The sequence below is a fragment of the Ovis aries genome, chromosome 25, assembly GCF_016772045.2.
Source record: "Ovis aries strain OAR_USU_Benz2616 breed Rambouillet chromosome 25, ARS-UI_Ramb_v3.0, whole genome shotgun sequence".
NCBI lineage: Eukaryota > Metazoa > Chordata > Mammalia > Artiodactyla > Bovidae > Ovis > Ovis aries.
This window is the reverse complement of record NC_056078.1, coordinates 39,515,992-39,543,850: the sequence shown is the minus strand read 5'-3', so window position 1 is coordinate 39,543,850 and position 27,859 is coordinate 39,515,992. Positions and strand designations below refer to the sequence as shown.

Here is a 27,859-nt window from a genome sequence, read left to right as displayed (position 1 = left end):
TCATCTTCAGCAGTGGTCCAGGCTGTGCCTTAGAATCTTCCGGGAGCTAAATGATCCATATCCAATCCACTACTGACCAATTAAATCAGAGTCTCTATGGGTGGGACCCAGGCTTTAGGATGTTTTAAAAGCCCTCTCAAGAGGTTCTAATGTGCAGCTAAGTCAGAGCCCCGTGACCTGGAAGAGTAGAGGTTTTCAACCAGGATCACTGGGAAAGCATTAACTTTTCTCATGTCCAAGCACTAAGATCCTGGTTATGTTGGCTCTAGATGGGGCCAATATCTATATTATTTACATCTCACCAATTAATGATTGAAAATCACTGATCAGACAAAGGGTTTATCATTGTTGCTCAGGCTCTGCAGGGATGCAGGGAAGGGAAGCAGTCTCTAGGGCATCTGTGTCTGCAGGTGTTTCTGAGCCAGGATAGCATCTTCTTGACCATCTTAAGGTGCCTGACAGAGATGGGATGTATCTGTTAGATCCTGCAGGCTTGGGAGGATGTGCAGACCTAAGGCATGTGTATTCTTGACTTCTATCTACCTCTCAGGGAAAATTACAAAGTTTGCGGTAAGACAGTGAGCTCTTGGTCCTAATTGCAGTTGGCATCAGGGTGCAACACAAGCTTTAAACCTGGGTCTTTGTTACTTGCTTCACTGTTAAACTTCATCTTGCTCTGGTGAAGCAACTGATCTCAAGGACCACTGGCCTGGGCAAGTCAAAGGAGCATTAAAGAAAGAGGGCGCTTTGTGGGAGGCATGATAGTATGGCCTCAGTGGGTGGATAGAATAAAATTGGACATAAATGTTTATTCCGTAAACAAGTTCCTACAAATTGATTTCATTTCAAGCATGTGTTAAGTCTTCAAGATCCAGGTGAGCTGATGGAGGAGGTGGCGCTCTATCTGTCTTTATTCTTTCTAAGGTTGTGAGATGGCTCTGGGTCTCCGGGAGACTTCTAGGGCTGCTGTCTATGTAGCTGTCTGACTCCGGAGCCCACTTTAGCAGTTGATTCCTAATGTCTGCACAGGTGCCCATCTGCCCTTCACGTTCCCTTTTTCCTTCACAGCTGGCGACGTGGGACTCGGAGAAGGGCCTGAATGGCAGCCTGCAGGAAAGGCCCATGGGCAGCCGCCTCCAAGGACTGACCCTCAAAGTGGTGACTGTCTTGGTAGGATCCTGGGCATATGGGGGAGGTCTGCCATTCAGGCTTTGAGTCAGGGGCTTTGCTCTGTTTGGCTTAATGCTGAGTTTGGAGACAAGGGGATCTTAAGTAGTGGCTTGAGCTTTCATAGGCTTTTCACTCAAAGAATTCTGTGAACAGTGAAGGAAGAGTAAGAGTGGAGATTCTGCTCCAGGGCCTCTGAGACCCTCCAGGGTAGGTCCCTGGGCTGCTCTAGAGAAGGACCACTCCTCCAGAACCAGGGCTGAACCCCAGAGTGGGGACAATAGCTCTACTTGGTTTTGGATGTCGGATCTTAACCTACTGGTTGTCCTTAGGAGATTTTTGCTGCTAGCTAGAGTCCCCAGAAAGATGCTGGGAAGACATCCTTCTAGAATCCAGCACCACTGATAAGCCCACGCGACACAAAGTTTACAATGAAGACCGTTGGTTGCAATTTCTCTGCATGGTTGTCCTGGAACCACAGACTTGGACATCTTCCAGTTATCTTAAAAGCATCTTCCTTCCCATTTCTTCCTTCAACTTTTTAGAACTGGAGGAGACATTTTAGATTTATCTCTTATTAGCTGGGAAGACAGGCACTGCCATTCCTGCAGTCCCCATATGCACATCATGAATAAGCATTGTACCTTATCCCCCCTTCCCCAAATTAAATTAATGAAATGAGGTCTCTGGGGCTGTTGCCATAAGGCCCCTTCTTTTTCAGTTTCATGGATTATGGCGGGGAAGGCTGAGGTGTTTTCCAGATGACCATGTGCCCTACAGGAGCACATGTGACGCAGTGCAAATGTGTTCATGTGCCCATGGCCTGCCTTTGGACTTTTGGACAGTGAGGTTTAATCTGCCGTGTGGTATGACCTTGTCTTGTGACTCGGCATCCATTTTTCTAGTCCAGTCTGATAGATGTAATAGTCTTCTCTCAACCCGGTTCACAGAGCTCTGTGGTCATTTATTATCCCAGATGAGAGGTATTCACATTTCTTATGTGTGTCCTAAAGAATTCCTGCATTTCCAAAGGGCAGAGTCCTGAATGTCACAGATGAAGGCGTGAAAACAAGCCATGTTATCCTACGAGAATGGGATGCTGAGCTGAGTCTGAAATGACAGAGGACAAGTAAATCCGTTCCTCCTTCAGTATGCTGGTTGGAGGGATTTTCCTGTGCACTGTATCCTGAGTGTCTATAAACCACTTTAGAAAAGGTCAGAGAGGTTCAGACTCCAGGCCTAAATTGGGCGAATACAGTGCGTGTGTCCACAAACGTTCTGAAATTATGGTTCATCACATTGGTCTCTCCAATAAGACCCTGGGAAGATGTGTGTTAATGAACCAGTGATTTAGTTGAAGAACGTTCATTCTGTTGTCCTCAGGAAGAACCTTTTGTGATGGTGGCTGAGAACATTCTTGGACAGCCCAAGCGCTACAAAGGGTTCTCCATCGATGTCCTGGATGCACTGGCCAAGGCTCTGGGCTTCAAATACGAGATTTACCAGGCCCCTGATGGCAGGTACGGTCACCAGCTCCATAACACCTCCTGGAACGGGATGATCGGGGAGCTCATCAGCAAGGTAGGTCCCAAAAGCAGATCCATGGGGAGGGGCCCCCTTGTCTGCCCCTGGGGTGATGTCTTAATTGGGCCCATTATGAAGCTGGAACCTCAGGACCAGCTAGACAGATCATAGTCACCCTTCTCCACGTGATAAGGACTTCTTCCTCCACCTCCACCCTCCTCCCTGCTGTATCATTCTTGCTTTTATCTTCCTATTCCCAGGCACTCTGGGTTTTCCTTCTGTGTCCATTGCTATCATTCCTTTGAAACACCCCTTGTGCCTGTTCTATAATCCACCCTTCATGAAATCCACCCCCACATTTGAGCTGCCACAGGAGCCCAGTGCTCATGGGGACAGGGATGGGGAAGACGGGTGCATGCTTATTCTCTTCTTCCCGGCCCACAGAACTGGGCGGGGTGTCTTGTGTGTCCACATGCATGTATGTGTGTGAATGAGTGTATAGGCGTGTCTGCATTGCTATGGATAAGTGAAATCACATTCCCCAGTGCCTCAGATCAATTTCAAATCTTTACTCTTCCTCTTTCCTGTAGACCCTGGGTCCCTGTGGCATGAGGCCGATTCACTGGGTCCCCCTCCTTTCCCTGCCAGCCTGTGGCCTCTGGGTTATTTACTGACAGCCGTTTACATTGGTGGGTCTGCTCAAGCCCTCCCTCACCATCAATCTGGACATTTCTGACATCCCTACGGATAACCCTGGGCTTCCGGTGCTTTGACTGTTCATCTCCAGTGGGCTTGGAGTACCTGTCCCCGTGCATCCTGTTAGCATCTTACATGCCACTGTCCCACTCCATGACTATACCCTGTCATCCTTCTGACTCTGGCATTTTATCTTAGAACACAAGTCCTTTTCTTTATAAACCCATAAAGGCAGACAGGATACCTGTGTTCTCTCCAGTTTCTCCTAGGCTGTCATTTTTTTCCAGTAGCGTGCATTCTAATCCTGTTAATGACAAGAAATTGCTCATTAAATCAGCTTAATATAAAAAAGGAGGTATAAACAAAAGCCAAACCCATAACAACTTTATTTTATTTTATTTTTCCATAACAACTTTATTGCGGAATAATTTATATATACTCTATACCCATTTCAGATCATGTATCATTCATGATTTCTAGGAAGTTTAGTGAGCTGTGCGACCATCACCATGTCTAATTTTGCAATACTTCCATCACCCCAGTGAGATCCGTCATGCTCATCTACGACTAATCCCGTTCCAGCCCAGCCCGAGGCAAACCATAATCTACTTTCTAAGTCAATAGATTTGCTTTTGCAAATATGTACTATAAAAGCAGTCATACCACACCAGGCTTTTGTCTCTGACCCTTTTCACTTGGCACATGTATTTGAGGTTCATTCTTCTCTAGGATTTCTGTGCCTTTCTGGTGTGGCATCCTTTCCCGCCTGGCATGCCCTCTGTGGTTGTCCAGATAAACCCCTGTTCCCTTCATCTTTTGTGATTCTCCTAAATTATTTTTGATTTCTTGTTACCTTGAAACCTTGGCTTGGTTCTGTTACCTACCTTCTGACTCTGACATCCAGGTTGCTGTATGCAATTAGAGGAGAAAACCACAAGTTTGTCCAGATAGATGCATCAACAATGTGTGGCCTTCCACCTCAGCTGGGCCTTCAGGACAGCCGCAGTTCCTTAACATGGCCTTTACTGGGTCCCTTAGCAACATTCCTTAGAAACTGTTGCAAAATTGTATCTTTCTCCTCAAGCAACCTAAGAATCTCCTATCTTAAACTAGAAAAAAGAAGTGCTCCTCTATTAAGGAAAGAAATGAAGACATCTGAACGTGAGAGTCTACTTCAACTTCCTATAAAGATCACATCTGCAGACATGCGCTCTCACCTCCAGTTTCAGAGCGGGGAGTGTCTTTCCTCCTATCACAGCTCACCCCTCACTGGGGTCACCAGTCACCTCCCTGGCGCCTTCTCTGGACCTGGTTTCATACGTTAGTTTCCCTCCATCTTATGTTGTTAACCTATCCTGATCCCCTAGATTTCCTTCTCAGTCCTTACATATTCTCCAAGCATAAACAGAACAAACACACACACACACCTCCCTGGATCTTGGGTTTCTGAGAAGAGAAACAGAATGAGAAATGCGCGTGTGGCAAGTGGGAGCGCTGACATGGTTGCCCCCAGCAGTTTCTCTCTTTATTCTCGGTATGTTAGATTTCAGCTTGGCAATCAGTATATCTGCCCCTCCAGCCTGCGTATTGGACCTGATAAAGTTCTTCTATGTAGCGTTCCCCAGTTTGAATATGTAGTTTGGATAAGCTGTCACAACTGGTCATTCTAAAATAAACCTGGTTCTGACAGGCCTCCTACTTAGAGAGCCAAGAGAGAGATGATCACTGTGCAATTTTAATGCTCTTATGCCAGCATCAACTCAGGCGTAAGGATCTTAGTCTCCACCAGTCTTGGCAGCTTGAACCTCACAATCTAGTTTCACCTTAATGGGGTCTTTGTCTATTTTTAAATTAAGCTCATCTTGGAAAGCAAACATCTTGGGAGGTACTTTTGAGGTCACAGCAGAGGATGTCCTAGGGGCCCCTTCACTGCATGGCTTTACTGAAGGAAGAATCAACCATATGTCTGAGAAGCCATGAGTTAAGGGAAGTGGAAGAAGGAAGATGATCCCTTTTTTCTTGGAATATGCTACTCTCCGGCATAGAGCCTGCATATAAAGCAACTTAGGACTGATACTCTAATGAGATTCAAGGTAGTTGTACACTCTCCATATAACTTCAAAAGTGTTTTAGAGAAGAGATGTATCTGTGTGGGCTGATGGAGTTTGGAGAGGTTTGATGGAATAATGGAGTGTCCCTGTGGTCTTGAAGTATAGGAAGGATGAAGACAAGTCCAGAAGATAGAAGACAGAGTGGGGAGAAGGGTGGGCAGTAAGATGGAAATACCAGTAAAAGGAAAGAGGTAGCTCACTAAGGGAATCATTAAGAAATTGAAGAAAACCTACAATTCACACAGAAATGAAAATGGTGATAGACTCTTTCCTCCAGAAGTGGTTTCCAAGAGTTTTTAGGGTTTGGGGGAGACATGTGTAAGGTAAGGTGGTAATGGCAATAAATCCTGATGCTGGATTTTCCTTACAATGTTCAAAGTCATGAGGCATCAACACTCGAAGCCTTTTCCTCTGAACAACCCAAAAGGCAGTGGACAGGCCTTGGGCGAAGGTAGAACCCAGCAGTAATGTGAGGACTGCCTTCTGACCAGATGGGTTTGCCTTGCAGAGAGCAGATCTGGCCATCTCCGCCATCACCATCACCCCAGAGAGGGAGAGCGTCGTGGACTTCAGCAAGCGGTACCTGGACTACTCGGTGGGAATCCTCATTAAGAAGCCCGAGGAGAAAATCAGCATCTTCTCCCTCTTTGCTCCGTTTGATTTTGCCGTGTGGGCTTGCATTGCGGCAGCCATCCCCGTGGTTGGTGTGCTGATATTCGTGTTGAACCGGATTCAGGCTGTGAGGGCTCAGACTGCAGCCCAGCCCCGACCATCTGCTTCCGCCACCTTGCACAGTGCCATCTGGATTGTCTACGGAGCCTTCGTACAGCAAGGTACCTTCCTGGTTTCTCCATGCTGGAGTAACCCCAAGGTCCTGGAGGGACTTGTCTACTGACCACATTCTAGATTCATGTTCCCAAAGTCATTTAAAATGCAATTTTATTTAACTTCTAAGATGGTCCTAATATCATGCTGTACTCCAAGTATTCAGATAGAAAGTAAATTAAATGATTAAAAAAAAGAAAGAACTTCGGGTCCTGATTTTCCTCTTTAGATAAAATTAACTTCTAGTTCTGCTTTGCACTTTCCTCCCCTCCCACATTAGATTGATTGTTATGCAGACGGGGTTGTCAAATGAAACTATCTTCCTTAAATGTGAAGTCTTCATGGGATAAAAAATCACAATTGTTTTGCAGTCATCTAAGCAATACTCCAGCCATTCTTGAGATTCAGTCTCCTATCTCAGAGAAATCTTGATAGCAGTTGGGAAGTTACAGTTTTGATGGGAAACAGCAAAGTTGCAAAGTTCCTAATGTGAGTCCTGGACTTATCTGCACTATAGCAAATTAGGTATCATCTGCTCGAGAGGTTATATAATAATAGTCAGCAAGGAGCTTTTTTGGGCTACCGCCTGAGACACCGAGGAGGAACGATTGACCTCAAAGAGGCAGCTTTGGACTATAAGTCATATACGATGATTTCTGAAAATCATAGAAAAAAGTCATCTAGTGAGGGCCGAATGTTAATAAAAGTGATATGGTGCATCTCATTTCTGAGGCTTAAAAGACAGCTAGAGAACCCTCTAGGTAGAAGGTAATTTTACATTTACAGAATTCCTGAGACTGTTTCATGTGAATTTAAAACAGATAGGGACCTTACATAGGGTTGCAACCCTGGAAATTCTCGACACAGTGAGGAGAACCTTCTAAGGGGAAGAGTTTGATATTCAGAACTCTACTGTTGGCGTTTTCAGAAACATCCTATCACTAAAAATGCCAAGCCTAGTTGTGCTGTATTTTGTGACCCTCCACCCCTTTCTGAGGTTGGTGGTCCTAGGATTTTATTTTCAGAACTGTCAGAGTCCACCCTAACCAGCTGGCGGTCACTTTCTTGATCCTCAGCTCATCCCCAAGGGAGGTTCCCTATGGCTGGCTGCAGGGCAGAGAACTTCTGGGGACAGGAGTGAGAGCAGAAACCCCGGACCAATCCCCTTTGCCTGTCTCCTGCAGGTGGAGAGTCCTCAGTGAACTCCATGGCCATGAGAATCGTGATGGGCAGCTGGTGGCTCTTCACTCTGATCGTGTGTTCCTCCTACACAGCCAATCTCGCCGCCTTCCTCACAGTGTCCCGGATGGACAACCCCATAAGGTAAGGTCCATTACTCCTTCCAGAAGGCTGTAAAGAGAGAACGCAAGCCTGGCCATGGTGGCCTGCTGTCATGGAGGCAGGGAAGGACTCCTCCAGATCTGCAATTTGATGGCAGTGATCTTTAATGCATGAGGAACTTCACTCCTGTTGTATTTTATTTTATGTGCAATTAAATACATGGATAAATTCCCTGACTAGTATTTCTTTGAACATTTAAATTCTACCTGTAACTAATAAGTCAAAAAATTAAAAATCAGCAAGTGAAATATCCTCAGACATTTCAATATTGATTGCAAACTTATTTAATCAAAATTTTATAAACATTTCATTAAAACCACACATCTAATATATTTCTCCAATCTTCAAACATCTAAAAAACATTTTTTAAAACATGCCAGTTATTGTAGTGATTAGAAAATGTATTTCACTTCCAGTTATAAAATTGTAAAATTATTGAAACCAAGAACTAAAAATGTTTCATTTTAACCAAAATGTTAAAAATAGGGCATAAAAGAATTAGTTCAACATAGTGAAATAACTCAGAAATGCCTTTGCTTTATAATCAGAGTCTCACATACTGTGTGAATTACAAAAGAACTTGGATAAAGTGAATGTCCGCTGGCTATGTGGTTGCTGAACTGACCAGTGGCACAGATTTACCCACACTTCTTTGGGTGCAATATCAACCTCAGTATCACCTCTTTCTTTATCCCTGATCATGCTTTTCTGTGTCCCTGCCTTTGGTAATTTCTCTAATTCATCATACTTACTGTCATTATATCAATTCTTTTGATCCACGACCCTAGTCAGGTCATCCATACTCAACCAGCTTCTGTAGCTCCCAAGTGCCTATTTGAAAGAGGAAAGATTCCTTGATTAGGATGAAAAATTCAGAATGATATGGTCTAGTTTTAATTTTAATTGACAGTTTTATTGAGATAATTATAGATTCACTTGCAGTTATAAGTAATACTGCAGAGAGATCTCAGAATATCTTTTAGCCAGTTTCACCCAATGGTAGCATTTTGCAAAACCAGGATATCAATTGACTGATTCTATTCAAATTTCTCCTCTCATGTTTGTACTCATTTCTCTCTGTGTGTGTGTGTGTGTGTGTGTGTGTGTGTGTGTGTGCATTTGATTCTACACAATCTTATTGTATATGTGGATTTGTGTATCCACCATCACAGTAAAGATACTAAGTATAATAATTTTGTTTCTACAAGAATTCCTTGTGTTGTTCTTTTATAACCACACCCACCTCCTTCGCACTGCTTTGCCTCTTGTCCCATTCTTAACACCTAGCAGACACTAATGTGCTCTCTATCTCTGAAATTTGTCATTTCAAACATGTATTATATAAATAGAATCACACTTTAGGATTAGCTTTTTCTTTCAGTATAATTCTCTGGAGATTCTTTCGAATTGTTGTGTGTATTAATAGTTCATTGCTTTTTGTTGCTCGGTAGAATCCAAGGTAACACAATTTATTTAACAGTCCCCCCATTGAAGGATATCTAGGTTTTTTCCAGTTTGGGGCAATTATGAATAAAGCCACTGTGCATTTGTGGGAAAGTTTGTGTGTGAACATGCATTTTCATTAACACGCAATACATATCCAAGAATGCAATTGCTGTATCTCGTGGTAATAGCATGTTGAGTTTTATAAAAAAATGGTCAAACTGCTTTCGAGAGTAACTATCACTTTAAATTACTACTATGGATGTAGGAATGATCCAGTTTCTTTGCATCTTTGCCAGTATTTAGTGTATCAGTATCGGAGAAGGCAATGGCACCCCACTCCAGTACTCTTGCCTGGAAGATCCCATGGATGGAGGAGCCTGGTAGGCTACAGTCCATGGGGTCACTGAGTCAGACAGGACTGAATGACTTCACTTTCACTTTTCACTTTCCTGCATTGGAGAAGGAAATGGCAACCCACTGCAGTGTTCTTGCCTGGAGAATCCCAGGGAGGGGGGAGCCTGGTGGGCTGCTGTCTCTGGGGTCGCACAGAGTCGGGCACGCCTGAAGCGCCTCAGCAGCAGCAGCAGCAGCAGCAGTGTGTCCGTATATTTTTGCTTTACCTTCTGGTAGTCATGGTGTGATAGTGCCTTGTGGCTTTTTGCTTCCGTAATGACTAATTATTACCTTTTCATGTGCTTATAGCTATATTTTCTTTGATGAAATATATCTTTATGTATTTTGCCCATTTTCTCACTGGATTGTTTATTAATGTTGAATTTTGAAAGTTCTTTATATACTTTAGATACTGGTTCCTTGCCAGATGTATGGTTTGCAAATATTTCCCCCTGCTCTGAAGTTTGTTTTTCAACTTCTTAACAAAGTCTTTCACAAAGAAAAGTTTTTTTTTTAATTTTTATGAGGTTCAATTTATAAATTTATTCTTTCATGAATCAGGCTTTTGGTGTTAGGTCTAACTCTGCCAGGTCCTAGACCCTGAATATAATCTTGGATATTTTGTTTGTTTTTCTGAAAGTTTTGTCATTTTCTGTTTTGTAAATTTGGATGTGAAGTTTCCATTTTTAAAATTCATTTGTGGAGTAAGACATTGAGCAGGAATCATAAACAGTTGGATGTGACCTGAATTTACTTTGCAAGCTTGTTGGGGGTTTTGGCAGCTTAGTATGCTGAATATTTAACTTTGAATGACTTTGGTGATGGTAACACTCTTCAGGTTGCCTCTGGTCCCACTGTCCTCTACTTTATTACATATGCCAGCTTCACACTTTAACATATTCACTTCTCACCATCAAATCATACAAGTTAGTATCCTGTGACATAGAAGACCTGGTTGACTCTTGCGGAGATAGCAAGACCTACACATCCATGCTATTCATTGTGTGGTACCCAGGCCAATATTGCTGGCATAAGACACTCAGTCCTTACCTCAGATCTTACGGACCAGAATTTGTATCTAAGTAGGTCTCTAAGTGATTTTTATTCACATTAAAGTTTGGACAGCTCTGCCAACAATTAGAAAAAAATTGATCTGTGAAATCCTCATAGCCTGAAGCGATTGGCTGCAACCAACAAATGCATTTTAATAGAGCTATCCATCAGTTCCTGCCTTCAGGGTACCACAGACTGGAAAAGGTGGCGCATATTAAGGGTACTCAAGAAAAAGAATATGAGACTTACTCCACATGCCATAAGTTACAGGTATCTGACTAGAATTCCTATCATTAACAGCTATAGACTGGAAACATCTGCTGTTTACAGCATTTTTAACATAAACACAGGCAGATTGCCAAGTTCAGACTTAAATAGAAGAAAGTGGGGAAAACCACTAGACCATTCAGGTATGACCTAAATCGAATCCCTTATGACTATACAGTGGAAGTGAGAAATAGATTTAAGGGACTAGATCTGATAGACAGAGTGCCTGATGAACTACGGACGGAGGTTCATGACATTGTACAGGAGACAGGGATCAAGACCATCCCCATGGAGAAGAAATGCAAAAAAGCAAAATGGCTGTCTGAGGAAGCCTTACAAATAGCTGTGGAAAGAAGAGAAGTGAAAAGCAAAGGAGAAAAAGAAAGATATACCCATTTGAATGCAGAGGTCCAAAGAATAGCAAAGAGAGATAAGAAGGCCTTCCTCAGCAATCAATGCAAAGAAATAGAGGAAAACAACAGAATGGGAAAGACTAGAGATCTCTTCAAGAAAATCAGAGATACCAAGGGAATATTTCATGCAAAGATGGGCTTGATAAAGGACAGAAATGGTCTGGACCTAACAGAAGCAAAAGATATTAAGAAGAGGTGGCAAGAATACACAGAAGAACTAACTATACAAAGAAGATCTTCACGACCCAGACAATCACGATGGTGTGATCACTCACCTAGAGCCAGACATCCTGGAATGTAAAGTCAAGTGGGCCTTAGAAAGCATCACTATGAACAAAGCTAGTGGAGGTGATAGAATTCCAGTTGAGCTATTTCAAATCCTGAAAGATGATGCTGTGAAAGTGCTGCACCCAATGAGTCAGCAAATTTGGAAAACTCAGCAGTGGCCACAGGACTGCAAAAGGTCAGTTTTCATTCCAATCCCAAAGAAAGGCAATGCCAAAGAATGCTCAAACTACTGCACAATTGCACTTATCTCACATGCTAGTAAAGGAATGCTCAAAATTCTCCAAGCAAGGTTTCAGTAATACGTGAACGGTGAATTTCCAGATGTTCAAGCTGGTTTTAGAAAAAGCAGAGGAACCAGAGATCAAATTACCAACATCTGCTGGATCATCAAAAAAGCAAAAGAGTTCCAGAAAAAAATCTATTTCTGCTTTATTGACTATGCCAAAGCTTTTGACTGTGTGGATCATAATAAACTGTGGAAAATTCTGAAAGAGATGGGAATACCAGACCACCTGACCTGCCTCTTGAGAAACCCATATGCAGGTCAGGAAGCAACAGTTAGAACTGCACATGGAACAACAGACTGGTTCCAAATAGGAAAAGGAGTACGTCAAGGCTGTATATTGTCACCCTGCTTATTTAACTTATATGCAGAATACATGATGAGAAACGCTGGGCTGGAAGAAGCACAAGCTGGAATCAAGATTGCCGGGAGAAATATCAATAACCTCAGATATGTAGATGACATTATCCTTATGGCAGACAGTGAAGAGGAACTAAAAAGCCTCTTGATGAAAGTGAAAGAGGAGAGTGAAAAGTTGGCTTAAAGCTCAGCATTCAGAAAACTAAGATCATGGCATCTGGTCCCATCACTTCATGGGAAATAGATGGGGAAACAGTGGAAACAGTGGCTGACTTTATTTTTGGGGGCTCCAAAATCACTGCAGATGGTGACTGCAGCCATGAAATTAAAAGACTCCTTGGACAGAAAGTCATGACCAACCTAGACAGCATATTGAAAAGCAGAGACATTACTTTGTCAACAAAGGTCCGTTTAGTCAAGGCTATAGTTTTTCCAGTAGTTATGTATGGATGTGAGAGGTGGACTATAAAGAATATTGAGCCCTGAAGAACTGATGCTTTTGAATTGCAGTGTTGGAGAAGACTCCTGAGAGTCCCTTGGACTGCAAGGAGATCCAACCAGTCCATACTAAAGGAGATCAGTCCTGGGTGTTCATTGGAAGGACTGATGTTGAAGCTGAAACCCCAATACTTTGGCCAACTGATGCAAAGTGCTGACTTATTTGAAAAGACCCTGATGTTGGGAAAGATTGAGGGCAGGAGGAGAAGGGGACGACAAAGGATGAGATAGTTAGATGGCATCACCAACTCAATGGATGTGAGTTTAGATACACTCTGGGAGTTGGTGATGGACAGGGAGGCCTGGTATGCTGTGGTTCATGGGGTCGCAAAGAGTCGGACATGACGGAGCGACTGAACTGCACTGAACTGAACAGGTAGATTGAGAAAGAAGGAAAAGATATACCATGCAAATTGTAAGTGTAAGAGACCGTCTCAATATTAGACAAATTAGACTTTTTGCCTTACAGTATTATAGGGGATTACATAGCGATAAAGAACAATTCCAAGTATGTTTACACCATATAACAAACATCCAAGTTTATGATATAAAATTTGATAAGTCTTTCCCCCCTTTGCTGGATCACTGGCCCGTCTTCACATTTCACCCCAGATGACTGTAGGTGTCCACATCAGAACGATACAGAGTTACTAGCTTTTTCTGAGGAAATGCTGTTCGAATATCTCCTAACTTTTGTAGTTATTTGTTTTATATTTCTGAATTATTGTATCAGATCCGAAGCTCTATCATTATACAAAATGATTTTTTTAAATGACAAATATAATAGGACAAATAGAAACATCTAATACAGTCCAAATTTTAATTTCATTCTCTTAGAAAATAAGCAAATAAGCAAAATAAGCAAAAAGCTTAGCAAATAAGAAAAAAAAAAAAACACCTTCTAAGGCTGTATGCTATGCTGTGCTTAGTCCGTCAGTCGGGCCCGTCGGTTGCGTGTCAGTCAGTTGTCACCCCCGTGGACTGTAGCCTGCCAGGCTCCTATGTCCATGGGGATGCTCCAGGCAAGACTGGAGATGGAGCATGTTGCCATGCCCTCCTCCAGAGGATCTTCCCAACCCAGGGAGCAAATCCAGGTCTCCCCCATTGCAGGCAGACTTTTTACCATCTGTGCCACCAGGGAAACCCTAATAAGATTATGAAGATCTAAATAATGCTATCAACCCACGTGACATAATTGACATTTAGAGAACACTATACCCAACAGTCGGAGAAGCCAGTGGCACCCCACTCAGTGCTCTCGTCTGGAAAACCCCACGGACGGGGGAGCCTGATGGGCTGCCGTCTATGGGGTCGCTGAGTGAGACACGACTGAGCGACTTCACTTTCACTTTTCACTTTCCTGCATTGGAGAAGGAAATGGCAACCCACTCCAGTGTTCTTGCCTGGAGAATCCCAGGGATGGGGGTAGCCTGATGGGCTGCCATCTATGGGGTCGCACAGAGTCGGACACAACTGAAGCGACTTAGCAGCAGCAGCAGCATACCCAACAGCTGCAGAACACACATCTTTTTCAAGTATGCATTCACCAAGATGCAGCATTCATTGGGCCATAGAGTTAAATCTCAGTCGCAGTCCATTTCAAAATCTGACGAAGTACGTTCTAGCACTAAAATTAAGGTAAAATAGAAGTCAATTTAAAAAAACTAGAAAATTCCCAATAAAATTTAAATAGCATAATTCTAAACCTATGGATCAAAGAAGAAAATCATAAAAGAAATGTAGAAACATACTTCTAAGTAAGTGATAATGAAAATACAATATATCAAAATGTGTGGAATGCAGGTAAAACGATGCTTAAAGAAATGTTTATAGCCTTAGATGCCTAATAAGGACCAAAAAAATGCTTAAATTTGAGATTCTTAGTTTCCCTCTCAAAAAAGATTAAAAAAATAAGAACAGGCTAAACTCAAAGAAGCTTTAAAGAAAGAGAGTATGTTTAACAACATAGAAAATTAGCAAAGTCTTAATTTGATTTGGTTGTTTGATAAGTTTAATAAAGTTAATAAACCTCGAGCAAGACTATTCAAGAAAAATTAGAGAAACCTGAAAGTATTAATATCAGGATTGAAAGTGGGATTTCACCATGGATCTTTTAAATATTAAGTGAATAATAAGATGATATTATGAACACCTTGGTCCCAATAAATTTAACAGCTTAATGAAATGGATACATTTGTTTAAAAACAGTTTATGAAAACTGATTTAAAAAGAAAATATGAATATTGATAAATCTATTAAAGATATTAGATTTGTAATCCTCACTATGAATGAAATTCCAGGCCCAGATGGCATCGCCGGTGAGTTCTAGCCAACACTCAATTAAATAACACTAATTGTGAACTCTTTCGGAAGATAGAGGAGAAAATGTTTTTTAATTCATTTAACAAAACTGATATAATTCTGATACCAAAAGCCAAAAAAGATATTACAGGAAAAGAAAGTCACTGCCCAATATCCCCTATGAACTTAGATGTAAACATCCTCACCAAAATGGTAGCACATTGAATCTACAAATATATAAACAGGATAATACATCATATTCCACTGTAGTTTTATCCTTGGGATATAACTTGTTTCAGTATTTGAGAACCAATTAATGTGATTCGCCACATTAAAAAAAAAATCAAGGACAAAAATCACATATGTTATCACCTCAAATGATACAGAAAATAATCTGGCAAAATTAAATTCCCGTTCATGATTAATGAATAAATATATAAAAAGAAATTTCCATGCCCTGATAACTGGCACAAACAGATAACTGACTACTAGCAACAGATTTAATGATGCCTTTTCCCTAACAATATTTCAGGCCCTTGTGTGACCAACAAGCACTAAAAGAAATGAGGTTGTATAGACTTGAGAAGGGTCTTCCCTGGTGCCTCAGACAGTAAAGAATCTACCTGCAATGCAGAAGACCTGGGTTCAATCCCTGGGTCGGAAAGATCCCCTAGAGAAAGGAATGCAACCCACTCCAGTATTCCTGTCTGGAGAATCCCATGAACAGAGGAACCTGGTTGGCCACAATCCTTGGGGTTATAAAGAGTTGGACATGACTGGACCACTGACACTTTCACAGACTTGAGAAATTCCACTGTCTATTTTCTGAAGACATGATCATCTTTGTGAAAAATCCTAACAATCTTTTAATAAAATTGTCTAATAAGTAAATCTTCATAAGTTGCCAAAAACAAAATCCCTATATAAAAACAAATTATGTTTTTACATACTAGTAAACCAACAATTGGAAGACAAATTTTTTAAAAAATTACAATATCCCCAAAGGTATAAAGTTCATAGGAATATTTTTTAAAGTGTATAAATATTAAACTCTTAACAGAAAATTTAGTGGAAAATGTCATCAAGAAAAATTAAAAATCTAAATAAGTGGAAAGATATCCAATATTCATGGATTTGAATTCTCAATATTGCTGAGATGGCAAATCTTCCTAATTGAGCTACAGGTTGAATACAATATCTATTAAAACTCCAGCAGACTGCAGAAAATAGAACTGGAAAAGGTGACTGAGGAACAGAATTTGGAAAAAGAACAAAGTTGGACGACTGGCACTACGTGATTTCTGACTTCCTGCAAAGCTGCAGGGGCATTCTGCATGTCCTCTGTCTAACTGGATTTAATCTTTTTTCTCAGTGCTCTTGCTTTCCTGGCTTCACAGTGCTCCTCGAAGATTGCAGTTAATTTTCTGCTCCATGGCCTTCACTGAGCTAGTTATTTTTGGAATGCTCCCCTATGCTTTTGACCTAGCCAGCACTGACTCATCTGTCAAGTCTCTACTCAAATGTCACCTCCTCATAGTGGCCCTTCCTGGATACTCCTCAAATTACATCACCCTTTTCTGTTTTTCTCTTTCATATACTTCAGTACTTTTCTTTCTTTCTTTCTTTTTTAGTACTTTTCTTTCTTAGCAATTGTCATGTATAAATGAGTTTATGTGTTTTCTGTTTGTTACCATGCATCCATCTTTCTAGATCATAAATTCCTTGGATCTGGATACTGAGTTTGTTCCCCATTGTATAGCCAACCCTTGGCACAGTGTCTGGCACAGGTCAGCTGCCATAACAAAGTATCATAGACCGGGTGACCTAAACAATAGGGATTTATTTCTCGTAGCTCTGCTCCTGCTGCTGAGTTGCTTCAGTTGTGTCTCACTCTGTGCGACCCCATAGACGGCAGCCCACCAGGTTCCCCCGTCCCTGGGATTTTCCAGGCAAGAACACTGGAGTGGGTTGCCATTTCCTTCTCCAGTGCATGAAAGTGAAAAGTGAAAAGTTAAAGTGAAGTCAGTCATGTCCAACTCTTAGCGACCCCATGGACTGTAGACCGCCAGGTTCCTCTGTCCATGGGATTCTCCAGGCAAGAATACGGGAGTGGATTACCATTTCCTTCTTCAGAGGATCCTCCCAACCCAGGGACTGAACCTGGGTCTTCTTTGTTGCAGGCAGATTCTTTACCATCTGAGCTACAGACACACCTCCAAATATCATCACATCAGAGATGAGGGATTCAACAGGTGAATTTGAGGGGAGAGCAAGCATTCAGTCCATAGCATTAACTATGCATGCCTAATATATGGTAAATGGGGAACTTTGAGTAGGATGAGTCAAGATATAGAGGTTAGCTCAGCAACAAAATGTCCCTTCCTGGTGTCAAACCTATCTGAAGTTGAGTGAATGTCACTCCTAAACTCTGATGTAATATGTTCTGTGCTCCCTGCCCTTTGGGTCACACTCCATGTATAGATCTGTATGCAAAGGAGCTGGCTTTGTTTTCTGTTAGTTTTTCTTTCTTTATTTTTATCTCGAGGTAAAGTGTCCTTTTTATTCCTCTATCACTCCTGTATTCATGGATCCGTAGAATCGCAGGAAATGCAGCTTGCAGTCTGTGTACTGCTTCACGTTGGAACCGTGAGATTCATGGATTGAAAAGCTCCAGATTTTTATGGCTGTGATAAATCATCCACAGGCACACACTGGCTGTAGAATTTGTATTCAGACTCAGGCTTATGAGTCTGCAGTGTATTAGCAAACTTGATATCATTCAGGAGAGCTGGTTGCATGCGGGGGAAATGAACTGCACCACTCCTGCCGTAGGGTACATGTTTGTTTCGTTCTTGTCGCATCTAGAACTAAAGCATCATGCACTGAGACAAACATGAAAGGCTTGGAACCCACTTCCCTGAAGCAGGTGTTGGGATCCTAAATAAATGTAGAGACAGGGCTTCCTCAGGCTTATTGTGTAGACTCCTCAAGAAGATGACCCTTCTCGATGGCTACCCTAAAGTGTCATGCCCCAGGGACTCAAATTGCAATTGAGTTCTCACTCATCCAAGTCTCCTGTCCATCACCAACTCATGCCCACTGAGTCAGTGATGCCATCCAACCATCTCATCCTCTGGTGCTCAGCTTTCCGGATCTCCTTGTAGTCCAAGGGACTCTCAAGAGTCTTCTCCAACACCACAGTTCAAAAGCATCAATTCTTCGGTGCTCAGCTTTCTTTATAATCCAAATCTCACATCCATACATGACTACTGGAAAAACCATAGCCTTGACTAGATGGACCTTTGTTGACAAAGTAATGTCTCTGCTTTTGAATATGCTGTCTAGGTTGGTCATAACTTTCCTTCCAAGGAGAAAGCATCTTTTAATTTCATGGTTGCAGTCACTATCTGCAGTGATTTTGGAACCCCCCCAAAATAAAGTCTGACACTATTTCCACTGTTTCTCCATCTGTTTGCCATGAAGTGATGGGACCAGATGCCATGATCTTTGTTTTCTGAATGTTAAGCTTTAAGCCAGCTTTTTCACTCTCCTCTTTCACTTTCATCAAGAGGCTCTTTAGTTCTTCTTCACTTTCTGCCATAATGGTGGTGTCATCCACATATGTGAGATTATTGATATTTCTCGCAGCAATCTTGATTCCAGCTTGTACTTCCTCCAGCCCAGTGTTTCTCATGATGTACTCTGCATATAAGTTAAATAAGCAGGGTGACAATATACAGCCTTGACGTACTCCTTTTCCTATTTGGAACCAGTCTGCTGTTCCATGCCCAGTTGTTCTAACTGTTGCTTCCTGACTTGCATATAGGTTTCTCAGGAGGCAGGTCAAGTGGTCTGATATTCCCGTCTTTTCCAGAACTATTATTATTATTTTGCAATAATATGGTGCACTTGCTGAGCTGACAGTGATACACTGATATTAACTGAAGGTCATAGTCTACCTAGGGCTCATTCCTAGTGTATGATAGGTAGATTTTGATAAATGTATAATGAGATGTATCCAGTATCATTGTAGCACACAGATAGCTTCACTGTACTAAAAGGTCCCTGTTCTCTATTCATCCCATCCTCTTTCTCTGAATTTCACTTTTTATTTTATGTATTTATTTTTATTTCTTGGCTGCACTTCACGGCATGTGGGATCTTGGTTCCCCAGCCAGGGCTCGAACCCATACCCCCTGCATTGGAAGCTCAGTGGGCCATCAGGGAGGTGCCCTGAATATGATGTTGACTAAGCAGAAACTGAGATCCTTCTAAATACCTACCTGTTCCATACTCTGCAGACAACTCTGTAAACAGTTTATTTTCCTTCTACCTCCAAAATTTCTCAAATGGGTGTCATTTCTGTATTCTTTCTGCCGTATCCAGGTCTTGATGACCATTTAGTTTCTTACAGCAGCCTTCTTTTTCTTTCTTGGAGAACTCTTTCAAGCCTTTCTCTGTGTTGCCAGCAGAAGCATCTTTGTAAAATAAATTCTGATCAAGTCAGTCCCTTACTTTTAAATTTCCAGTGGTTCTGCATACATTTCAAGTTAACAGTTCAGCTTCTTAACACCGTATCTTCACTTGACTTTAGCCACCTCTCCAGATTCAACTTTATAACTATATATATGTTCCATTTTGTCTCAAATTGCTAAACCTTGGTGGGTATGTCAATGTATATACTTCCAGTACTTACCTAGTGTAAGAGTTAATTTTCTTGAAGATGCAGGTTTTAAAAAACTTCGTATGGTTTTCCTTGCCTTACTTTTTTAGATGGCAGCTTCCTTATAGAACTTCTTAAACTGAATTTTAGCTGTTGTTGTTGTTGTTGTTTGGTTCTTTTTGTGTTTCTATCATCAGACTGATTAAACTGAGTTATTACTTTTCATTTATATCTCCTTCATTAGACCATGAACCCTTTGAGAGTAGAAACATTCATATTAGGATTCTCTATCATAAGTAAAGGACTTGGCATTTAGCTAGAACTTCATAGAGTTGGACAAATGCTTGAATGAATGGATAAGGGAACTTAACAGACTCAGGTGACCTAGAATTAGTAGGAAAATAATAATGAAGATGAGCATTTGGGAGCTGGAGGGAGAAATGGCTGGATGTAGACAGAAAGTAGTAAAAACAAGGCTGCTGGTAAAACCAGGGAGAAAAATATCTGTTGCTGATAATGAGTTCCTCAGTGGGCTTTTATATTGTCACGTGGGACATTTGGGTACCAGCAAGGCTCTATCAAGCATTAACAAGAACGAGGGACACAGTGCCAATTTGAAGTGAGATCACCCAGTGTGCAACAGGACCCTGATTCCAGGATCCTCAGCAGTGGAAATGAGACAGTCTCACTGAGCTGGTGATTGTTCTTAGTGTACAGTGACTGTGGAACCATCCATCTTCCAGCCAATCCATAGTGTTGGTTCTTTGTATTCAGTAACCCGAGAACACCTGGGTTTCTTTCTTTTTTTAACTGTCATTAATGGTTGTGTTCAGGTTTTAATTTCTGCTTGTTTAGCAACATATCCATTCTTAAATATGCAAATCATAACTACTAAAAAATACAGCATCTCCCTAAAAAGTGAGTGTCTTGTTATAACTAGCTAATGTTGCTTTGTAAACCCAAAACCTTTTAGTACGTTTACATAAAAACTCTCATAAGGTCTTAAAATCATCTGTGATGAACCTCACACAATGAGTACTACCCCAGGAGAGTTGACAGTAGTTTCTTATTGTCTGCAAAGTCCATAGCTCTGTTTTAAGATTATGGAAGGTCATTCATTTTGTTTTAATAAACTTAAAAAAGACCTAAGTAAATCCCCTAACAAAAGTTAATGGTTCTTAATTATATGATGTGATTTTTTTTTTAAAGAAGGCACTATTATTGCTAAAATTGTCCAATTTTATATGACAGTAAAATTAAAGATGACACAGCAAAGATGGAAAAATACCCCTTGAATTGGTTTTCACTTCTCTGTGTACCTGGACTTCTTCCAACAAGCCCAGGTCAAGTGTTTTAGAAAGTAACCAGGGCATTTAAATATAAATCATAACTACTAAAAGATACAGCATCTCCTTAGAAAGTGAGTATCTTATTATGGCATATTTGGGGCCATGTGGTTCTGTTCACATTTTAATTGTTATAGAAAGAAAACAATGTGTTTATAATGCAAGTCATGAGAAGTTTGGGGGAAAGAGGAACTGTCTTATTGAAATTTATTATAATAGACACAAAATAGAAAAAGAGCTAGACATAACTTGGCAGTTATCTTGGATTATAAGAAATCTCAGCTTGGGGCTGGTGCACTGGGATGACCCAGAGAGATGATATGGGGAGGGTGGTGGGAGGGGGGTTCAGGATTGGGAACTCATGTGAAAAAAAAAAAAGAAATCTCAGAGGTCTTTAAATAATGAATGATTTAAGTATTAAAATTATAATTGTCTCATCACAAATGATCCCAGTGAGGAAGGGATAGCAAGCCAATGCTCAGGGCATCTCCCATGGGGTCAGGTGGCCCAATGACAAGTACAGAAGTTGAGAGATGGTACATAGGGTGCTGAGATAGGCATGTCACTTGAAAACATTTGCAGCTAGGACCACGTTGCAGAATTAGCTTCAACTAGGGAAAAATGCTGAACAAAACAAAGCCAGAGTTTAGGTAGAATTAATTTCTAAACTCTAGTTTTGATTTTGAAACTATCACAAAGAAAGAAGATTCCAGTGCTTCAGGAATACTGGGTGGTCTGAATGGATGATAAAGCAGAATCGCTGCTGCAATATGAAAATCATGGGATTTTAGCCTTGCACCAGCATAGGAGCTTGCTGTCTGCGTGATTTTAGATGGTCACTTCATAGATCAGAGTCTTAGCTTTCTGTTCTCCAAAACAGACAGAAACCGACCAGTTCAGTGATATGTTATGTCAGTTAATTAAATTGAACTTTATTAAATCCAGCGTGGTGTTGGCATTCAGTTGGTCCTCAATCAATCAATCGTCTTTCCCTTGATGCCTTTTAAATCTTGCTTCCAGACTGAATTGAATAACTATCCCAAGACACTGGAAATCTGCAGATATATATGCGAGTGTACTGCTTATAATATTTTAAAATGGAAATAGTATCAGATTCTTGATGATGGTTAAATAACCTTTTGAAAAACAGTTGGATTTTTTATTTGGTAGGTTAGTGAATTAGATTTGCGACTATGGCAAAATTTATAAGTGGTTCATTTGAAAAGAGACCCTTGGATCCTTTGAAAGGAAAACGTGATTCCTAGAAGGTGGTACCGACTCCCCCAAAACAAATCATATTGGGTTAAGCTGCTGCTGCTGCTGCTAAGTCGCTTCAGTTGTGTCCGACTCTGTGCGACCCCATAGATGACAGCCCACCAGGCTCCCCCGTCCCTGGGATTCTTCAGGCAAGAACACTGGAGTGGATTGCCATTTCCTTCTCCTAGCCTCTTTCAATTTGTGTTTGTGTGTGTTTGGCACATTAGATTGGCAAATTAGAATAATGGTATATTATATCTTAATTTAAGCAATATATTTGGTGGGCTTATATAGTAACCTTGTGAATAAGATGAAAATGTGGTTTATAGTTAGATAGGTTTTAGTTTGATTTAAAAATGTCCCAAACTGTTAATGAAATATTTGATTTGACTTGGCAGATGGTTGCCTGATTGAGAGGCATAAAGTTCTGACCTTGGAACCACTGTATTCAATAATCATCAAAGACATATTAAGTCATACTAATCAAAGACATATTAATCAATTTCCCAGATGAAATAAAATTTCAAGGACATATACTATGTTTTATTATGAAGTTTATTAAAAATATATATTCATTAAAGACAAATGCACAAATCAAAGTACAAAAATACAAGACTGTGCATGTTAATGTATACTTATTTTACTGCAGATTTAATTCATGGCAAATTCAAATAGGTATAGTTTATTAAAATCTTTCTCTTTAAGATAAGTTTGAAAAGTAGAGTGTTGTTCCTCCCAATGATATTTCTGAAAATCCTTTTTATATGCAGTTTTTTCCCTATTTGGGAATTTATTGTTAATTTAACTCTTGATTGTTTGAAGTACGCTTTTGATAGCGGTTTTAACAACAGACTATAGGCATTTTCTTTTCAAAACTGCTTCATTTCTGGTTTTTAAGATGTGAAGGATAACTCAGTGGATCCAAGTTTGTATTCACTAGCATGAGGACTGCACCGGAGAGGCAGTTTTAATTTTCTTCCTTTGGATTTGTCCTGCTCCCCATTTTTTAAGCTCGGATTTTAGGGTTTTGACAGATTGATGTTAGCATGTGCACAGACAGTGTAGATTTATTTTCACTGATTTTCCTTTGAATGGGATGAACCCTTTCAACTCTCCTGCTCTTATATTTTGTCGCTTTGTTGTATTTTACGATTTTTTTAAAGTGCAACTTTGTCTGTTATTTCTACCATACATGTTTGCTTGTATCGTAGTAACTCCTGTATTCTTTTACTCTGCATTCAGAGCCCTCTTTTGAACTGTGTCCTTCATGCAGTTTATTCTATGTTCTCTGCCATCAACATGGATTTCATCTGAGCAATTACAGGTTTTCATCTGCAGCTCTTTATTTTATAAACCTTTGTCCTTTACAATCACCCTGTTGACTTTTCACTGCTTAGTTTTCTATGAAACCTCTTTTCTTCTCAGGCTTTCTGTACCAGTTCCAAAAATGTTTGCAAAGGAAGAGTGCATTTTCTGTTTTACAGAATTGTAATTTTTGAGTGATTGTGACATTTTATCCTCTTCTATGGTTATTTTACTAGGAAGTTGGGAAACCAGTGATGTTAGACAGAAACTGTCTTCAGTGGAAACATCTTAGGATGGTTAATATGTTGACTGATAGAATCAAGATGCTAAATGATATCAACAAGATGGAACAAAGTGCTGAAACCAACAAGCTGGATAAATGAAATCTGACAGGCTGCCTGAAAATAATCAGCCGCTTGTGTACAGGACAGGAAGGGGGCTGCCTGACTGGGTGTATTTCCAGGCTTACACATTCAGCTCACTGCTCTGCTCATTCTCCTGACCTTCCCAGCCAATCTCATTCATTCTGAAGGCTTCAATTACCACCGGCTGCAGCAGATGTGACATTTGCAGCCCTGGTCCAGGCCAAGCACCTCAAGTCAACTTGTTCAACCCTGAGCTCATTAGCTCAACCCCCAAGCCATCCCACCAACATTATTCATTTGTTGAAGAGCATCACCATCCACCAGGTCACTCAGTCGTCCTTAACCCAGCTTGTCCCCCTTTCCCGCAGGAAATCACTTGCCACCTATACATTCCGTCTACTTCATTATTATTTCTCAGAATCTTCCTTCTTCACTGAACTTTTGGATCAAGGGTTCATACACCTGAATGACTTCCTCCCCATGTGTTTAAATCCATCTTTTCTGCTTTCCTTCTATCCATTTCCTTCTCAGCATCTTTATAAAAGACAAATTTGATCATGTTATTTCCCATTTCCACCCTACTCTAAAAAGTCTGTTAGTGATTTTCTGCTAGAAGTAAGCTCTTTTAGAAATCACTGAAGGCAAGAATATTATCGTTGCCTGCCTTTGCAGCCTCACTCTTCTCCATTTCTTCTCATACGTGTTTTAATCACAAGTTGTCTCTGTCCTTTTGCATCATTTTTTCCATCATGGAATACTAACCCTCATCTTCCTGGAAAATTCATAATTTTCTATTTCAATTTGTCCTCTATGAATCCTTCTGTGATCTCTCTGACTGTGAGCAATCCCATTTTTCTATCCTTTTCCAGGACTTTACACATATCAGTATTAATGTCCAACTCCCTCTGTGCTTAGTTGCTCAGTCGTGTCCGACTCTTTGCGACCCCATGGACTGAAGTCCGCCAAGCTCCTCTGTCCGTGGGGATTCTCCAGGCAAGAATACTGGAGTGGGTAGCCTTTCCCTTCTCCAGATTGTATTGTTGATATACTGTATTTCCTATGCAGTATATTAACATTTAAATATTTAACATTTAAATATTTCTGTATTTTTGAATACAGTTATTCTACTGTCGGTATATCAGTCAATTTCAGGTTAGTTTCTCCCACTCCTAACACACACTCACCATCTGTTCTTTGTGACGCTTTACTCTTCCAGGCCTGCTAAAGTTCTTTTCTTCTTGAATGGTTCTTGAACTTTTCTAATTTAATTGGTGCTCCTTTCTTTAAGCTTCCTTGTCACACTGTCCTTTCCTGGCATGGGGTGCCTCACTGTCATTGCCACATGAGTCTTAGAAGAATAGTTGTATTCTTTTTGATGAGTGTGTCTTATACTTACCATAAAAATTCAGGTAAAAATACTAACCATCACTAAAATTCCTCCCCTTCCCTCTAAAACCATCAATATTTCCATTTGGAGAAAATAATTTTAGGTGTCTGGCTCTGCATATTTATGAATATAAAGAGGTAATCTAGGAAACAATGGGGTCATATGGTCAAATTTATTTTTACTAAAAAAATTACATTTTACACTTATTTTTTCTTGACTTTGAAGAAAAATGAAGAAAGTACAACTAAAGATATTGCTGAAATTTGATAAATATTTATTTATGGCAGGAAATGTTAGTTGCTAAATTATTCTTTGTAATTATAAAATCAAATCTGAAAAACTCAAAGAATCCGAGTACCTTATAACCATCTGCTTCAACTAGTTGAATCTCTAATTTCTACTATGAAAAGAAGAGAAATACCATAAAGAGATATTCTCTCCATTTCCCTGAGCATTACTTTTCATTTTAAAAATTAATTATTATATTTACATGGTAAAAATTATGACATTTACATTACTTTTCTGTAACCACATAACTCAGGATTGCCAAATGTTAGTTCTGTAAGTATATAAATTCAGGATATGCTTAATATTTGTAGCATAGTTCACATCTCATTTGTTATTTTGGGTTTTATATGAAACATTTAAATTGTGAACAAAAATAAAAAATAATATAACAAAGACTTATGCCCCACCACCCAAATGTAGCAAATGTTACTTAATCAGTTTGTTTCAAGTTATGTTTTTGAAATAAAATCTTACAGACACAGTTGAACACGCAGTTTCGTTATCTTTTATTCTACCCAGGTGCATTTGTAACATGAACTCAGAGTTTTTTGAGTTTACATATATATGTATGTCTGTATATAATTTTATCATATATAACATGCATCTATAAATAAAAAATAGTATTATTTTCATATATTTGATATCTTTATATATTCATATCTATATATTTAACATATTCAGTGTAATATTTTTATTATCTTCCAATGTATATGGATAGTATTATAGCATATAATCTGTATACAGTAGAAGATCTTCTGTGTATTGTCTTTTGTAATCAATATTTTTTACATAAAGTTTTAGTCCATTTATTTAGACACCCATATGGTGAAGGATATTTTAATTATATAAGCATATATTTACCTATCTCGGGTTCGATCCCTGGATTGGGAAGATCCCCTGGAGAAGGAAATGGCAATCCACTCCAGGACTATTGCCTGGAGAATCCCATGGACAGAGGAGCCTGGTAGGCTACAGCCCATGGGGTCGCAAAGAGTCGGACACGACTGAGTGACTTCACTTTCACTTCTACATTGGATTGTTTCCAATATTTTGCCAGTATTGACAGCGCTGCCTTATGTGTTTTTGTTTGTGTTTGATGAATACATGGGTATGTTTCTTGGGATACAGATTTGAGCTAGAATTGCTGGCTCATTGGTAGAGGCCCATTTGATTTTATTAGATATTGCCAAAACACTCTCTAATGCGGTTTAGCAAATTTACATTCTCAATAACTGTGAAGGAAAATGCTCATTGTTTGTCAATATTCTGAATATTTGATCTCACACATTTCTCTTTTGGAAATCTTATGTCTGACACGATATGTTATGACCATATTAATTTGCAGTTTCCTGATTACAAGTGAGGCTAAACATTTTTCCAGAAGTTTATTTCCACTTAGGCTTTTTTTTTTGCACATTTCCTTTTCATACTTCTTGCTTTTCTTCAATCAGATTATTAGTTTTAATCTTATTTAGCTTGCATTTATCTGTTCTATGTATACAACTATTTTCTTCCTATCTGGGCTCATATTTTATTTTTTTACAGTGTCTTTTACTGTGAGGAAGATTTTAATATTAATAGAGTCAACTTTATCAGTTATCCCTTTAGGGTTTGTTCTGTTTGTATGTTATTTTAAAATATCATACCTAACTCCAGGTCATATAATTTGTCTTAAAAATTGCACGGCATTGATTTTTCACAGATAGATTTTTTTTATCCATCATGAATTTATTTTAGAGACGATCGTTTAACGTGTATGAGTGAACTACTCTTACAGCAGCGTTTATTGAAAAATCCATGCCTTCCCCTGTGATTCTTTTAGATAAGTATTTCATTTTAGAATAGGTCGTATTTACAGAAACGTTGAACTAATAGCATAGAGGATTTCCGTATACTTTTCCCCTAGTTTTCCCTATGGTTAACATCTTATATTCGTTACGACTAAAATCCCACATTTGCCATTATTTTTAAAATCACTAGTAGCTAAATGCCGCAGTCCATTTGGATTTCACCAGTTTTCTCCAGTATCCTTCATTCATTCCAGGATTCCATCCAGAATCCCATATTACATGCAGTTATCATGTTTCTCCTTAGTCTGTCACTGATCAGACTTTCCTTGTTTTGCATGACCTTGGAAGTTTTGAAGAGCATAGGTCAAATATTTTGTGGAATGTTCCTCAGTTGGGGCTTACTTGTTTTTTTTTTTTTTTTTTTTTCCCCCATGAGTTTCTGGGAGGAAGATCATAGCGAAGAAATGTCCTTCTTACCTTCTCATAACATCA

General features: G+C 39.9%; 1 protein-coding gene across 2 annotated transcripts in view; it reads left to right on the top strand.

Annotated features, from left to right (window-relative positions):
• The window catches only part of GRID1 (glutamate ionotropic receptor delta type subunit 1), a 689,685-nt gene that overhangs the window by 566,532 nt on the left and 95,294 nt on the right, over positions 1–27,859 (top strand). For both annotated transcript variants that reach the window (XM_027962365.3, XM_042241196.1), the window contains exons 9-12: positions 1,069–1,170; positions 2,551–2,748; positions 6,007–6,331; positions 7,508–7,646. In XM_027962365.3, the coding sequence (XP_027818166.2) occupies positions 1,069–1,170; positions 2,551–2,748; positions 6,007–6,331; positions 7,508–7,646 (764 nt within the window). The remainder of the gene's footprint in view (positions 1–1,068; positions 1,171–2,550; positions 2,749–6,006; positions 6,332–7,507; positions 7,647–27,859) is intronic.